The sequence below is a fragment of the Ananas comosus genome, linkage group 12 (assembly GCF_001540865.1).
Source record: "Ananas comosus cultivar F153 linkage group 12, ASM154086v1, whole genome shotgun sequence".
In the NCBI taxonomy this organism is placed as follows: Eukaryota; Viridiplantae; Streptophyta; class Magnoliopsida; order Poales; family Bromeliaceae; genus Ananas; species Ananas comosus.
In genome coordinates, this window is record NC_033632.1 from 3651336 (window position 1) to 3667204 (window position 15869).

At 38.1% G+C, this 15869-nt stretch overlaps 2 protein-coding genes across 6 annotated transcripts; one reads left to right on the top strand and one right to left on the bottom strand.

Moving 5' to 3' along the window:
• Positions 126–5923, top strand: LOC109718965 (beta-carotene isomerase D27, chloroplastic). Of its 2 annotated transcripts, none has more exons than XM_020245475.1 (7): positions 126–664; positions 1152–1291; positions 3383–3475; positions 3819–3880; positions 4021–4103; positions 5121–5210; positions 5336–5923. In XM_020245475.1, the coding sequence occupies exons 1-7, from the start codon at positions 433–435 to the stop codon at positions 5374–5376; spliced, it is 741 nt and encodes a 246-aa protein (XP_020101064.1). In that variant the 5' UTR covers positions 126–432; the 3' UTR covers positions 5377–5923. The 2 variants fall into 2 exon arrangements, with proteins under 2 accessions (XP_020101064.1, XP_020101063.1); XM_020245474.1 differs by having other exon boundaries at positions 133–664; positions 4021–4127.
• Positions 8717–11695, bottom strand: LOC109718967 (serine/arginine repetitive matrix protein 1). 4 transcript variants are annotated; one of them, XM_020245476.1, is made up of 4 exons: positions 11285–11695; positions 10182–11177; positions 9819–10116; positions 8717–9376 (listed from the first exon to the last, which is right to left on the bottom strand). In XM_020245476.1, exons 1-4 carry the CDS (start codon positions 11426–11428, stop codon positions 8763–8765), a joined length of 2052 nt encoding a protein of 683 aa, XP_020101065.1. In that variant the 5' UTR covers positions 11429–11695; the 3' UTR covers positions 8717–8762. The 4 variants fall into 4 exon arrangements, with proteins under 4 accessions (XP_020101065.1, XP_020101066.1, XP_020101067.1 ...); XM_020245477.1 differs by having other exon boundaries at positions 9819–10086; positions 10179–11177; positions 11285–11694; XM_020245478.1 differs by having other exon boundaries at positions 9819–10086; positions 11285–11689.

Genomic DNA, 15869 nt, shown 5'->3' on the forward strand with positions numbered 1-15869 from the left:
AAACCAGGTCGTAGTAATTTGCTACAACCTGCGTATTTCGGTTCAATTCGATCGTACAAAGCAAAACACTGATCACGACTCATCCACCATCGGACGGTGCTCAGTTACTTGTTTATCCGTGCCGGCCATGTAATTAATTTATTATTATAAGCACATAAACTTATTTATGGAAAACAACGCAATTCTATAAAGACAAAGTGGAGGCATCTTAAGATGGCGTCAAAATTCGTGCTCATTCCTCTATATATCAACGCCAATCCCCATGATTCCTCTCTCGACTACACTCTCCGAGATGCTCTTTGAACCATTTTGTTTCTTTCTTTTGTAGCGCATAATAACAGCCCATAAACTAGATCTCTCACACATAAAACTCTATATATCTCTGCTTAATTAGCTGTATATATATATATATATATCTCTCTCTCTCTCTCAATGGAAACTACCCTCCTAGTCCCATACGGGGGCCTAAGAGCTTTTCCGACAAGCCGAAAACCGGCTCGAGAAGCCGCGTCTGGCCGTCGGAGGCCGACCCAGAAGCCCAAGTCTTTGTTGTCGCCGGCGAAGGCGGTGATCGCGAGGCCGACCAGGAGGACGGTGTACAAAGATAACTGGTTCGACCGCCTCGCCATCCGATATCTATCCAGTAGTGTACAAGAGACTGCAGGTTTGTATTATTATTATTATTATTGTTGTTTTTGGTGCTTAAACTTACTTTTATTCAATATCAGGTTAGTTTTAGTTAATTTTTTTTTATGTTGATTAACATAGATTAAACCTAAGTTTAATTGGAATATATACATACACACACACAAACACACACTTGTGGTTATAAGATTGAGTGGTGTAGTACGTGTTTAAGGAATCTCTTCCTAGTAATGATGAGGTCTAATAGTACAATATAGATACAATGATGATTTGATAGCATTTTCATATATATAGGTCTTCTACAAGGAAAAAGTTTAATTAGTATAATTAAGCTTCGATTAAGAATATTCTAACAATTTTTTTAAAAAAAAATAATATCAATATACCTTAGAGTATTACATGAATGATTTTTTTCCTCCAGTTTCTTAATTTTGTATTTTCATGTATTGAAATTCGCAGAACGTATTTTCTCTTTTTTTTTATAACTATAAACTTGGTTCTTTTAGGAATGAGGAGCGAGAAGGACGGCTACGAGAGCTTGACGGAGGCGGCGATCATGGTTTCAAGGAGCTTCGACGCTGCGAGACAGCAGGAGGTGGTGATCGAATCGCTCAGCAACGCTTTTCCCAGATTCATACTGGAGATGGTAAATCTTTTCGTGTATTAATTTTCGCCTTTTGTAATATATAGTTACTATCAGTATCGTGTTATGAACATTGAACAGTCATGGTTACTTAAGCAGGTATATATCCACTAAAGAACAACTGCACGAATCAAACCAGAGATGCTCATGAATTCAGTCGCATCAACTGTTATGCGCATGCACCAAGCCCGTCGGATTAAACTGTCGCGAAATACTATCGAAAAATTAGAATGAGTTTTACAATATTCTCTAAAAATTGATCATTTGGATTTGATTTTCTTATTTTTAATAAGAGATTAATATAGAGTTCCAAATTTTGAAATGACATGACTATAACAAAAACCTCACCTCTAAAGAGGAGTAGATCAAATTAGATACTCCCAAGTTGGTTGGTTATCCACCATGATTTGTAACAGGACACCCCACGCACAAATGTAGTGACCAGGGGAGGAGAAAAAGGACCCACAATAACACATTCAACAGAACCTCCACTCAGCTAATAGATGTAATCACATATGCAATACTCTAAAAAGGGCCGCCGTTTGGTTCAAGATTTGTAATATTTTAAAAATATTGCATATTTTATATATGAAATAGCAAATTTGTTACAAACAATATCAAGCCAGATGGATTTGGAGGTTATTCAAAAACCGATACATTATTAATAATGAACAATTAATAATTTTCATCCGGCGTGAAAATGAAAATGTCTTTTAATTAATGATAATCTAGTATTCCTACTATCTAGAAATATATAATGATTTCACTACTTCGCTGACACGTTTTACAACTATCTAACATTAGTTGAATGGTAATGACTCGGATGTTTTCTACCGAAAATATAGAAGCTTACAGGAATATTACAAATCGTGAATCAAACTGTGAGACCCCAAATAGTCCTATATATATGATATAATATGGCTAATACTTTTAATCCGGCTTAAATATTTTAGATGATGACTAGGCCCAAAAGATTAAGAGAGTTAAGCATGTTAGGACGGGAGTAGTTATAGGATGGGTGACCCCCTGAAAAGTTGGAGCGTTACAGTTGGTATCAGAGCCAATTACCAGCTGGAAGTGTAAGATGAGTCTCGGCTGAGTCAGGGTTATACGGCGGGGAGAACGAGGCTCTCATACTATTGACTGTTATGGATAGATCGCAGCTACCCCACAAAGTCGTTTTAGGCTAGCGAGACGAGTCTCACATCGCCTGATACTTATGAGTCTGAACCAGACGAGGACGTCAGGGCTTAAAGAGGGGGAAAATGTGAGACCCCGGATAGTTCTATATATGTAATATAATAAGGCTAATACTTTTAACCCGACTTAAGCATTTTAGATGGTGACTAAGCCCAAAAAGTTAAGAAAATTAAGCGTGTTAGGATAAGAATAGTTCTAGGATGGGTGTGGATGGTGGGTAGGCCCAAAAAATTAAGAGAGTTAAACGTGCTAGGATGAGAATAGTCCTAAAATGGATAACCCCCTAGAAAGTCACACAAACAGGCTCTAAGTGCTATTTATTTACATATGCACCCTTGCAAATTCTGAATTTTTATATGTGCCTTTCATATATATATATATATATATATATATATATATATATGAAAAATAGAAATTTACATGGAGACCACCTCAACTTTAGGCAAGTTGGAAATGAATTACACCATCTTTTTATTGACACCCCTTCTTCAACTTCCGACTTTTCCGACTTCCGTGATTTTACCCAAATAATCGAGAATTTTACTATGCATGTAGAGCCATCAAATCTAACAAATGTAACACAATCCTCGACTATTAAATAAAAAAAAGTAAAAAAAATGTGGAGGGCCTGTTTTGGAACGTACCCTACTTGAGGGGTACTTGAGGGGTCTCAGCACATTTTATCAAATTTTTGATCTACAATTAGGGGGGGGAAAAGAAAAACAAAATACCCTATTTGAAATTAGAGTACATCACAATAATTTCATAACTAATAAGAGATAATTATGTGATGCTAAAGCATGCAAAGTTGAAATCCTCTATTGTTGATTAGTTTTTCACACCATGATTAGCACTAACAATTAAAATTTAGGAACTTACATGCAATTATTCCAGATAAAATTCCTGCTACCGCCTTCAAAGTTATCGAGGCAGTTCTTCGCCACTTTCACGACGATATTTTTCGCCTGGCTAGTTGGACCATGCGAGGTATACTCGGCTAAATTTTCTCATATGATCTTAAAATCTTCATTTTCTTACGTATTTCAGTTGATTAATACAAAATAGTATTCACGAAAAGTAGTTCATTTTTTAGAAATCCATTTTCATTCAAAGCATATAGTACTAAACACTCAAACATATACAACAGTGAGTGACAAAAAAGATATCTGATTGGGAAAACTTTTCTTGTTTAGTAAAAGGAAAGGAGAGAGAGAGAGAGAGAGATCTTTAATCTAGTTCATAATTGTGTAAAAACATATTTAATGATGCTGTAGTATTTGTATGAACTTGGATGTGTTCTGAGAGAGAGATTGTGGTGTTACGAAATAAGGTCAGGGAGTCAGAAGTTGAAGGGAGGAGAGAGAAAAATGTGGTCTACATCCCCAAATGCAGGTAACATCAAAGTCACAATGAGTGGCATGCATGAAATTAATAACTAGAATTATTCTTTATTCCTTTCCCTACATATATATATATATATATATATATATGATAGACCCCTATAAGTTTTACCAATTGAGAGGTGTTTGTAGGTTTTTGGAGAGCACCAACTGTGTGGGAATGTGTAGAAACATGTGCAAGATCCCTTCTCAGAGATTCATACAGGACTCTCTTGGTATGCCCATCAACATGGTCCCTAGTAAGTTCTTATTCTCCCACTAATCTGTCAAAAAAATTTCTTCTCACAACTTTCTCAAATTTGAGATCACCGTCCGAACATCGCAAACGGCGCACGACCGTGCCCTGAAAAACAATATCATTCAGTGAGACAAAAAAATCGCCTACTGATCAGGAGGGGCTACCTGATCTCTCTGCAAGCTAGCGAGGATCGCTTTATCTCTCCGAAACCCTCGGAGCTCCCAGATTTCTTGTAATTGATAGGGCAATTGAATCTAACTTACTATGTCAAAGTAAACCAGCTTAAACAAAAGCATCTACTATTGCCAAATATAGTAAAACTATATCTAGGGTTTACACAAGGCTAGCTACCTGAGAAAAAGAAGGCTTGCTCTTGTGAAGGGAGGGGCCCATGCACCATTAAGGGAACAGGAAAGATCGAAGTGAGACACATGATATAATGGTGCAACACCATCTGTAGGTCACTAAAATATATAATATGGTGAAAAAGGTGAGTCTCTTTGCCTCCTATTGAGATCCTACAAAGTGTGAGAAGCCTGTTCACTGAGCCACATGTGATTATTCCAATAATCCATTCCAATGAATCAGAATATATACACGGGTTCTTTCACTTTACTTATTTATTTATTTTGGGACAAACCAATATACCTTGATCTCATGTAATACAAAATCTACTTTTACTCATTACAAGCACTTGCAGCATAAGATGTCCATATAATGTATGGTGAAACCAAATAATATGTGCAGTTTAGTTTAAAACAACAGTAAAAGAATTTCTAGCAATGGTAACCAAATTAATTACTAGGGCACAAAAGGATCAACTAATTCACATATCGGTTATTTTTAGCTAAGAATCAGATTCTTCATTACACGCAAAGGTAATATATTTGAAACTGTACTCTTTTTGTTTTTTTTTTTTTTTTTAAAGAATTCTTTTCTATTTCTATTAATATGTTAGTTAAGCTGTGTATCTTACCCTCCAAAAAACTTTCAGATTTTGAAGACATGAGCTGTGAGATGATCTTTGGACAAGAACCCCCCGAAGATGATCCAGCACTGAAACAACCATGTTACCAAACACTATGTAAATGAAATTATATTCTTTTTTATTTACTAAAAAGTAGAACATTACATTACAAACACATAAATATATATGTACCAAATCTTATTTTCCTAAATGATCTAATTATATATTTCTACTTTTTGCAGGCATGGCGAAGCAAACACATGGGGTCAATTGTTCCAAGTGATGAACCAAAAAGTTAAAATATACAAAGAGACTTCATATCGGTATATAGAAGATCACTTTTACACAAAGAACGACCTTTATTTTTTGCCCTTTATGTAAAAGAAGCCCTTGGTTCTAGCTAATATTTATTGTTCGAACTAAATTTTATGATCCACAATGATGGTTACTGTTAAAATATTAATAAACCATTAATGCCATCTAAAATTTCCTTGTGGCAAATACATAAGGACTTTTTTACATAAAACTCCCTCTTTGGGAACCTTGTAAAAGTAGAATAGTTATTAAAAATTTAAAACTTGGGTATTTGACTAGTTCTCCATCTTTTTCCAGAAAAGATATTTGGATGGTTTTTGTAATATTAAAACATACAACAGAGCAACCCCATCCCTATATAAATTTTGAGGTAAACAGGAAAAAGAGCTCAAACCTATGAAATTTTGGAATATGGTAAAAGTAAAACATCTTAGCCACTCAGCTCCCACCATCTGTAAAAATGAGGCATTTCTTTGGTAAAATTCAAGATAGCTTGGAATGATCCAAACACCTTAAATAGCAATTTTTTTTAATAACAATATAATATTATTTTAAGCAAGTATAGTACCACTAGAAGAAAAAAAAAACTGCGAATTAAATTCCAGAGTGTGGAAACAGTTATACTCAGCAAAAATACAGTTTCTTCTAAAATATTCTTCATTCATAAGTTGGACATGCATCCAATTCATGCGGAAAAATTGCGATAATTTTTAATTTTTCCAAATGGCGACAAATTTTTTTTAGTAACATAAGAAATAAAGTTTCTGAAAAACGTGTCTTAAAAAATCAAATTTTCAACTATTGAGCAGGGATATATAACCGATATCTCAAAATAGGAGTCCGACTGAAATACAATTAATAATACCAGACACTTGGTGTTATCCAATTTTTCACCATTAGATCTTATCTCTTGATCAATTCCAACTCTTAGATCATACTATTCTACCCATCCCCCACTAAATCCCAGAAGAACCGTCAGTAAATTGTAAGGGACCATTATCATTCAAACCTTAAAATTTTTCATCGAAAGATAATAAATTTAGTAAAAAGACCATAATACTATTAATAGTATTTCAACACAACTCCTCAAAATAGTATTATTATGCCATTTCAACAATTACTCAGCAACAGTAGATTTTTTTCTACTTAGTTCTATCCACAAGGTCAGATGTATGGAATCTTCATAAGTTCATTTCAGAAAAATGGAAAATTTATAATTCTTTCCCAGGGTGTTAGAGGGAGAAACCTAAAGATAGAAGCTGTATAAAAAGTAAAATAATAAAAAATAATAAAGAAAGTATTATTGTACTGTTACAAGGATCTGAGATGACTCCACTAACTTTTTCTACAAGATTCCACAATTCGTTATCATCAGTATCCAAAAGCACTAGAACCTACCCCTGCTTTTTCTCATCTATGAATTTGAAACAGTGAGTTCCAATGCAAGCCAACAAATAGGGATTATGATTCAAATTCTTTTGCTAATGGATCAAGATTGATTCTTCTGTTGTTTCTCTAAGTCAATGCATTTATGATTATTTGTTTTAAGAGAAGTATTTGCAGAATATAAAATATTATAAGTTTTAAATAGAGCAAAGAGAAGAACATTGAGGGACCAGTGTAACCAGTGTGTGTGTGTGTGTGTGTGTCTCTCTCTCTCTCTCTCTATATATATATATATATAGAGTTGAGCTAGAATACTCTTAAAAGCACCAAGGGGGTGGTGCTTTTGAATTTTTAACCATTAGATGGAGAAATGTAGAGTTAAGAAGATGGTAATAGATGATGATAGATAGAATAGTGTTTGATCTAAGAGGTATTAGTAATTAAGGAGTGGATCAAAGGGCTAAAAACTTAAAAGCATCAAGGGGTTGATACTTCTAAAAATATTCTACCTCAATTCTATATATATATATATATATATAGCCTTACTTTTGTGTGTGTTTATGCAAATGCACTAAAATATTTACATGCTTAATACATGAAGTGATAAAATGATAAAAGCCAACAAGTTTGGGTTAAGTAAAATGCTAACAAATTGCTAATTTGCAGCAATTTCGAATCAAATTAACAACACAAATGTGCGGCACACAGGATTGATCCTACCGCTGATACTTGCGCACAGCATAGATTTTTCACATGGAGTTGATCCCGATTGTTTATCCACGCTATCAAAAGGGACCAGAGCGACGGAATTTCCTCCGTGCACAGAAAATTTCTATGCATAGAGTTGTAGAAAATGTAATCCTGCTACTATTTCCCAGTGCTTAAAAATTTTATCTCAACTTTAGTAGTACTGCTACATGTCTCTCTTAATGACACTCTTATATGTTGTTACTTTGTAGACACTACTAATGTAGAGGGATTAAATTGGCTAATACACTCACTCCAAAAGTTACATAAAAATTTATCAATATATTAACTACCGAGTAACATTGTAGAAGAGACTCGGAAGCATTTTCCGGCTGTTGTTTAGTGACGCTACCCCTGGATGCAGCCTGAAAACCCCTTAGGAACCTAATGTATTTATGGTTATATACTGGATCTGATCGGAGAGCACGAGGCAGATCAAACCTCCGACCTCAAAATCAGTCACTTAAAAGTCGAAAAATACTATATATGCTCACAAACAAATTTCAGTGTTTTGTAAATCACAACCATCACTTCCTAGTGATCGATGTTCACTCTATCAATCAAATAAGAATACGATGTAAATTTGTAAAAATGTTGCAGAGCATGTTTTAAGGCTTACATAACAACCAGAGTAGTAATTTAATTTCCGAATGTTAAAGTGAATGCGTGTACAAAGTCTAGTTCCAGTGAAGACACTTTATCCTTCCTAGTTAACCTTCCAAACATCTCCTATGGCCTAGGAGATCGTTTCATCATCTTGTACTTATATATATATATATATACACACACACACACACACACACACACACACGAACAAAATCCTATATTTCCCATCGAAGCCTCGGACAATGTTTACTGGTGCCTTATCCGGGTTCAGTTTGTAGACTATGTCATACTAACTCCGTGAATATTTTGAGATTACATTAAAACCAAAATTCAAAAGGGGCCCCTGACGAGGAACTTAGATGCAAACATAATTGGGCCCATTGGGCCACTTGACCCACCCTAGTGCGAATTAATCCCGGATCCCTGTGCCAGCCCCCTTCATCATGCAGTCGTGTAAAATCCCGGCCGTTGATTTCTTCATTCGCTTGCGTTTTATAATAACCTCTAATATATATATATATATATATATATATATATATATATGAGATTTTTCTTTTTTTAAAAAAAAAAATTTATTTTATATTCTCTTTTAAGGTGTTTGGTGGGAAAGAGAGATCAGGGGAAGACGAGCCTGCGACGGGGTAGGTGCGCGCGAGGGAGGGACGCCACGTCAGCGAGGCATCGGATGGTGTCGGCGACGAGATCCTTGAATATCAGCCGTTCGATCCGGAGCACGGCGTCCGAGAGCTCGGCGGAGGGGCGGGCCCACGCCACGTCATCCGCCACGTCCCTGCGTATCGCCCCGCACGTGACCTCGTCGACGTCCTCTCCGCCTCCCGCCGCAGCGACCGGCTCCCGCATCCGCCGCACCTCCCCCCACACGTGCCGCACGAGCGAGCGCGGCGCGGACGGGGGGAGGGGCGCTCCGGCGCGTGCGAAGGCGTCCCAGGGTGACGCGTGGCGGCGCCGCATCCGGTCGAGGATCTCCGCCACGGCGTCGAAGAGGAGGCGGCGGCGGGGACGCGTGGAGGGCGGCCATTGGCGGCGCTTCTCGAGCAGCGCGTAGGCGTCCGATGGGCCGCGGAGCCGATCGGACGCTCGGACGATCTCGGCCACGTAGATGTAGTCCTCCTGATCGTCGGATTCGACCCCCCCCTCTCCGGGGTCCGATCCGACGGTCTGTGTTTCGCGGCTCCACTGGTCCTCCTCCCAATAAGGGGCCAACTTATCTGTGTACACACGTTAATCACGACCGTTGGTTAACCGCAAGTGAGAATGTAAATACCTAGCACTAATCAAAATTTAAGCTGCGCATGGTTTAACGAAACGGGTGAAAAATTTATTGACGGTCCCCTAGCTACCCCATTATTGCAGTTTAGCTCCTATGCCCTTCTCTACTTCACCTAAAATCTACCCGCACTTCGTTAACTGTCGCATTCGGAAATTAAAGTGCAACATTTTACAGTTTTATGGACCAATGAATTAGAAGTAACAAAAAAAAAATTTAAGGGCTAAATCACACAACATGGAAAATGGAACAGCAACGCTTGTTTAAAACACATATTATTCTCTACTAATCACTAATTACTAATTACACTGCACAATGCGTAACGCGATATTATCTACGAAATATTTCGTTTATCACGCGCTCTTACTGCGAGTGACTCTCACCTCTAACAAAGTCGATGGCGCGCTTGGCGGTGGCGGAAACGGGCGAGGGCGAGGGCGAGGGCGAGGGCGAGCCCTCGCCTACTCCGAGGAAGCACGACGAGGCATCGAGTACGGACACCGGGCTCGGCTGCTGCTGCTCCGCCGCTGCGGTAGCCTGATCCGCCCCCGCGGTCGTAGCTATCGCCGCTATACTACTCAGCAGCTTATCGCAACGCTCCAAGAGGCTCCGCCCCGACCCGTTGTTGTACTCTTCCCCCTCCCTCGACCTCTGCAACGCATCCCCACCGTCCGTTGATTCCTTAAAATTCGCGAAATGTGGGAGAATAATGGGGAATAGAATCTAATATAATAAAATACTACTACCTGGAGATTGAGTTCGTGGGATGGGGTGGCGGTAGAGACTGCGGTATCGTCCTCCGCGGGTGAGCGTATCCTATTTATTGATGGTTTTCGATTCCTCGGCGATCGAACGGTGGTGGGGTCCGATCCAACTCTCCTGGGGGAATGGGCGGCGGAGACTCCACGCTGCGGATGTGAGTTTCTCGAGGGTTCGGCATTTATATGCGACCTCCGCCTCGTCGACGGAGAGCTCGGACTGCTCGGAGGCGACGCGGAGGGCTTCATGAGGACGATCGGGGCGCGGCGGAGGTTGAGGTTAGGGTTAGGATCGAAGATGAGGTTGCGGCTGTGGTGGGAGGGACTGGAGGGGTGGAGGAGGCCTTTGAGCTGTAGAGCTTCGAGGATCTGCTTCAATGACTCCAGATCCTTCGCGGGCTCATCGATGCCCCGCATCCGGAGGCGCCGCTCGATCTCGCCGCAGAGCGCGGTCGACCCGCCGCTGCTCCGCTTCGGCTCCGGGAATATGTCCTCCGCGTCGAAGAAGCTCTTCCTCTGGATCGACGGAGGCGGCGGAAGCTTCTGCGAGTGGGGTAGGGGTAGGGGCTTCTTCGCGTCTCTGGTAACCCTAGCCTCCCCAGGGATCGGCTTATCCGGAAAGTGCTTCTTGGGGAATCCCGCGTCGAGAAACCGGCGGTGCGCCGGATCCCGCGGGACGCGCGACTCCGACACCGATCGCCGGAGCTCGGGGGGCTTCGACTCCGCGGCGGCGCTCGGCGGGAGGGCGTCCAGCCCCATCAGCCGCGCGACGACGCTCGGCGACCGGCGCAGCCGCCCCTCGCCGCCGGAGTCCGATCGGAGGCGGCTGTCGAGGGAGAACCTAGGAGCTTCCCGAAGCTTCCATGGCGTCTTCGTCCCCTCGAACTCGAACGCTGAGAACCTCGCCGGGGACGAAGGAGGGGGCCGGCTCTCCGGCGAGGAGGGGCAATCGCATCGCTCCGATGGCGAGGTCGACCCGGGGATCTTTAAACCCCCAAAAAAAAACCGCCATTAGAGATCCTCGAAACCACCCAAATCAAAGCACAGCACAAAAACCCTAGATCGAGAAGGGGCGAGATCAAGAAACCAACCGCGGAGGGGAAGAGGCGTTTCCCGGAGAGGATGTGGTGGCGATCGATTAGATGAAGGAACCCCGTCATGCATCCCATCTGCTTCTCAATCCGCGCCTCAAGGTTGTCGTCGTCTCCTGCGGCGCCGGCGCCGCCGCGGGTCATCTTCTCCGGTGAGTTCTCGACCCTCTCTCTCTTACTCTTCGGCGCCTTCGGCTTCTTCTTTGCTTCGTACCAGTGTGTCGCGCTCACACGAGCCTTGTATGCGAGCTCTAAAAAGCTCCCGCTTTCGAGGGCCTTATAAAGAGCCGTGGGAGGTTAAAATTACGGCGATGCCCTCGAGTATTCGCTCAAATGACGAACCGGTCCAGTGACACACTTGCACCACATAGGTACATCATCATCAGTAATAAATCAATCATATTTTTTTTAAAAAAAATAAAATAATTTTTTTTATTAATCATAATGAGACCGGTGAATTCAGGAGAGCAATTCTATTGATTGAGGACATCATATCAGCAATATAATCAGTGCATTTTATACTTTTTTATGATAATGATAAATATTAAATTTTACTAGAAACCCCTAGTCCTGAGGACAGATTCGGAGCCAGAAAACGTTCCCACGCCCTCAACGGGTCGGGTTTGGGTCGGATTTTTAAAAATCCGAACCCGAACCCGAAAACCAAATTAAAATTCTTACCCGTACTCAAACCCGGCGGATTTTAAAAATCTATACCCATATTCGTACCCGACCAAAAATTCGAAACCCAAACCCGGACCCGGATTCGGACCCGGCCGGTTTTAAAAATCCATACCGTTAAATGAAGATCTAAGGGATAAAAATTATTAAATATTTTATATATTATATAAATAAATAAAAATAAAGTATGTATATATATAATTTATTCGTGTTTGGGTTCGGGTTCGGGTTCGGGTCGGGTAAATACAAAATCCATACTCGTATTCATATCCGTCGGATTTTTATTTTCTATACCCATAACCAAATCTATACCCGTTTAACTCGGATAAATCCGTCCCATTCGAATTCGGGTTCGGATAATATTTCGGGTATTCATATCCATTGACATTCCTATTGAGGCATCCGGAGCATTTTTGTTTTCTTTTGAGTATACTTAAGCTTGCTCATAGTTAAACTTTAGAATAATTTTATCGAATACCTCCTAACTTTTCTTAGTATTATATTTGTACATTACAGTATTATATTTGTACATTACTCTTTTAAAATAAATTTAATATTTTGTTATTTTTTTTTAATAGATTAAGTTGACTTTTTTTGTTATAGGGCATTAAATATTTTCACTTAAAAAATAAGAGTCAAAAAAAAATTTAGGCAAAGGTTCGAAGTACTAATACACCTCATCTATTGAATGAATGGTATCTTGTATTAGTAAATTCGCCTAGTGTGTAGATAATATTTTTCTACTATTATGAAGATTAATTTGCGAAAAAGTCCTATTAGTTTTACTTGTTTTGAATTCCATATAAAATAGTTAGGAATTCTATGTAGGGGAAAGAGAAAGAGGGAGAGGGAGAGAAAAATTCTCACCAGCGTTCGTGAGGGATTAGAGGACCCACTTGCCTTCCGAGCTAAGACCAAATTAAAACAGTTTCAAAAGAGACGAAATTTACTATATTACAGTTACACTATATCATCAATAATTAACCATTTATATTTTTTCTTTTAATACACAGTATAATAAAAATATTTTTTAATAATTATGATGGACCTGATGAATTAAAAAAAAAATTAATATAAACATCATATCAACAATATAACTTATGTATTTTAAATTTTTTTCTCAAAAAGGCTAAAAGGACGAAACTGTCCTTGTGGCCCCGCCGACCATTTCACGTTGACCACTGTAGAATAAATAAATAAATAAATATATAAATGCATAAATAAATGTAGTGTGGTTAATTCGCTCCCCAATGAGTGAGCGTGTTCGGTTCGGTCCAAACCATATGTAGGTCCTGGTCAATTTCATGGTACCAAAAATTAAATTGAGTTAGGTTAAAAACTCAGGTTTGATTTGTCAGTTTAAATACTTATTTTTAAATTTTATTAAAATTTTAATTTATTAAGTGATATTTGAAAAGTCAAAAAAGTATGAAATTTATTTGAATTATGGATCGTTTGGATTTGATTACCTCACCTTTCAAAATTTTGATTTAATTATTCAACTGTTTAATTTATTCGATTTCAATTAGCAAACGATATTTTGACTCAGATTTTGAAATCAAAGTTTCGTTGACTGACTCAAGTGAAAAAAAAATAAAAATTTTGATAGTAAAATTACAACTTTGAAAAATTAGATAGTCAAATTCTGGTCAATAGTTCGTGTCGGTTTTGAACATTTTTACATTTTGAAATTTAATTTGGTGTATTAAGTGGCAGCTCATAAGCAAAAAACTGGTAAAACTGGACAAAGCATTATTCTAGATGATAAATTCGGTATTTATGCTTAGAATTACGGACGATTAAAGTGCATTGAATTTAGCCAGAATCCACCTAATAACATTTCTAGATTACGTGTAATTTACTATGTCAATAAATAATAATGACTACTTTGTGAATATTTATTGTATATTATTTTTAAACAACTGTTATTAGCATAATATAATTAATCTGGGCTGGGGCTACCATACTCTTACGGGTACAGACCCTCTTGTACTATTAAATTTTTAACCGTTGATTGATAGAATGGGTGGTTAGGATGATGGTGGTCCCCACTTAGAATGATAGTAGTTCTCTAGGATTGAGTGAGTAGTTGGTTAAATAGTATGATATAACAGGTAGAAATGATCAATGAAATAAATTTAAGAGCCAAAAATTTATGAGTATAAGAAAGTCAATACTCATAAAAGTATAGTAGCCGAACTCTAATTATCTTATCTTTATTGGATACTATTTTGTTATAGTATATAGCTGTAGTAACAAATTAAAACTTGCTATTAAATGATGGATTCATTAACATATTTTTTGTCTAATTTTCATTCGCATTCAATGAATATGATTTGTCATTTGCAATTCTCAAACATATAAAAATTACAAAGGACACGTATCAAATTAATGAGTTGATTAATCTGCATGAGCTGGATTAATACTAATTTCATACGGGTTAAAAACTATAAAGCAAAATAAGTAAAGCAAGATAAATAAAAAATATATACATTTTAAGCAGCTGTTATAAATTGGTATGGAACAATTTGTGTGTCAATTAAACGGTCCCATATTTGTAGTTTATGGGGCATATGAGAAAAATATTAATGTGCTGATATACTGATATATCATGCATGAAAACATATATAATTTGTTTGAATTGTGAGTTGTTTTGAACTGATTATTTTATTTTTTTTAAAAAAAAATTAATTTATCATCCAATTTTCAAGTTATTAGACGTGAGTTAATTGACGACACATTGACTTTAAAATTTGAATATATTATTTATCTTTATAAATTATTTAGCATGCTTTACTCAAATACATAATTATAAATTTATTAAATAATTAATTGTTTTTAATTTTGAAGTTAAAGTATTGTTTACTGACTTAAATTAAATAAGCTGAAAGACTAGACAGTAAACTTACAATTTTAAAAAATTAATAAATACTTAAAAATAATTTGTTAATTTGCATAAAAAATTCACTAGTTTTGAGTTTTCACAAAAGTGGGCTACATTTTTCGATTTTGCAGATTTGGGTCAAATTTTTCACCGTCTGATCAAAATGCCCCTAGTCTCAATTCGCCTCATTCGTATTTGCTCAGATACGTATATCACAAATTACGGTCCCGGGACGGGCACTAAATGCGCCCGAAGCGTGGTTACGCAACCTTCCACTCATCGGAATGCGAACCAAATCGGCCACACTATTCGCCGGCTTCGGTGTTTGTTATTCGGCTTTTAGAAATTAAATATGTCGAAGCTATATGACAAAAACTATACGGCTGATAATAGAAATAATAGTGCAGCACGAAAGAGCAACGCGAAAAAAAATGGTGCAACAACCCTTCTAACAGTGCAATTTGCAGTCAGTACACCAGTGTAAACTCCACCGCTCATATGTGCAACGCTGGTATTCAATCTTCTCCCTCATCAGGGTAATATCCCACTCCCCCGTAAGACAGTTAGGTAGTTTTTTTTCTAAACCGTAAGAAGCGTAGGGAGTTTATTCCAGCACTCTTCTCCATACAAGTTTGACAACTATTCTAGCACTGTATGCCGTGTTCGACGTTAGCACAGGAAATATTTTCGTGTGGGAGTGACATAGCTTGAAGGTCTGGAAGTGGATGAGGGAGAAGGGAGGCAAGCCGTTCATCTGCAAAACGGTACCAAACGGCCAAGCAAGTTGTGCAACATTGACGGCAGGAGTACACCGTTCACTAACAATATACTTTTTTTTTTACAGACTTGCACTACTTGCTTGGCCGATCTGAATCTAAAAAATTGAAAAAGATGATCTATTTTTATAAAAATTCAAAACTAGTAAATTTTTTTTTTTAACGTAAATTGATCAAAATAATTTTATAGGTTAAATAAAATTTTGTATTTTTTCTATTACTATTGTATAAAAATTAATTTACA

What these genes read in the sequence shown, in the direction of transcription:
- LOC109718965 (XM_020245474.1), top strand. Translation starts at nt 433, where the DNA reads ATGGAAACTACCCTCCTAGTCCCATACGGGGGCCTAAGAGCTTTTCCG. An exon ending in CCAGATTCATACTGGAGATG is followed by an intron (nt 1,292 to 3,382) that starts GTAAATCTTTTC and finishes CAATTATTCCAG; the next exon opens with ATAAAATTCCTGCTACCGCC. An exon ending in GGCTAGTTGGACCATGCGAG is followed by an intron (nt 3,476 to 3,818) that starts GTATACTCGGCT and finishes TTACGAAATAAG; the next exon opens with GTCAGGGAGTCAGAAGTTGA.
- LOC109718967 (XM_020245476.1), bottom strand. Translation starts at nt 11,428, where the DNA reads ATGACCCGCGGCGGCGCCGGCGCCGCAGGAGACGACGACAACCTTGAG. An exon ending in CCCACGAACTCAATCTCCAG is followed by an intron (nt 10,117 to 10,181) that starts GTAGTAGTATTT and finishes GCGAATTTTAAG; the next exon opens with GAATCAACGGACGGTGGGGA. An exon ending in CGCCATCGACTTTGTTAGAG is followed by an intron (nt 9,377 to 9,818) that starts GTGAGAGTCACT and finishes GTGTGTACACAG; the next exon opens with ATAAGTTGGCCCCTTATTGG.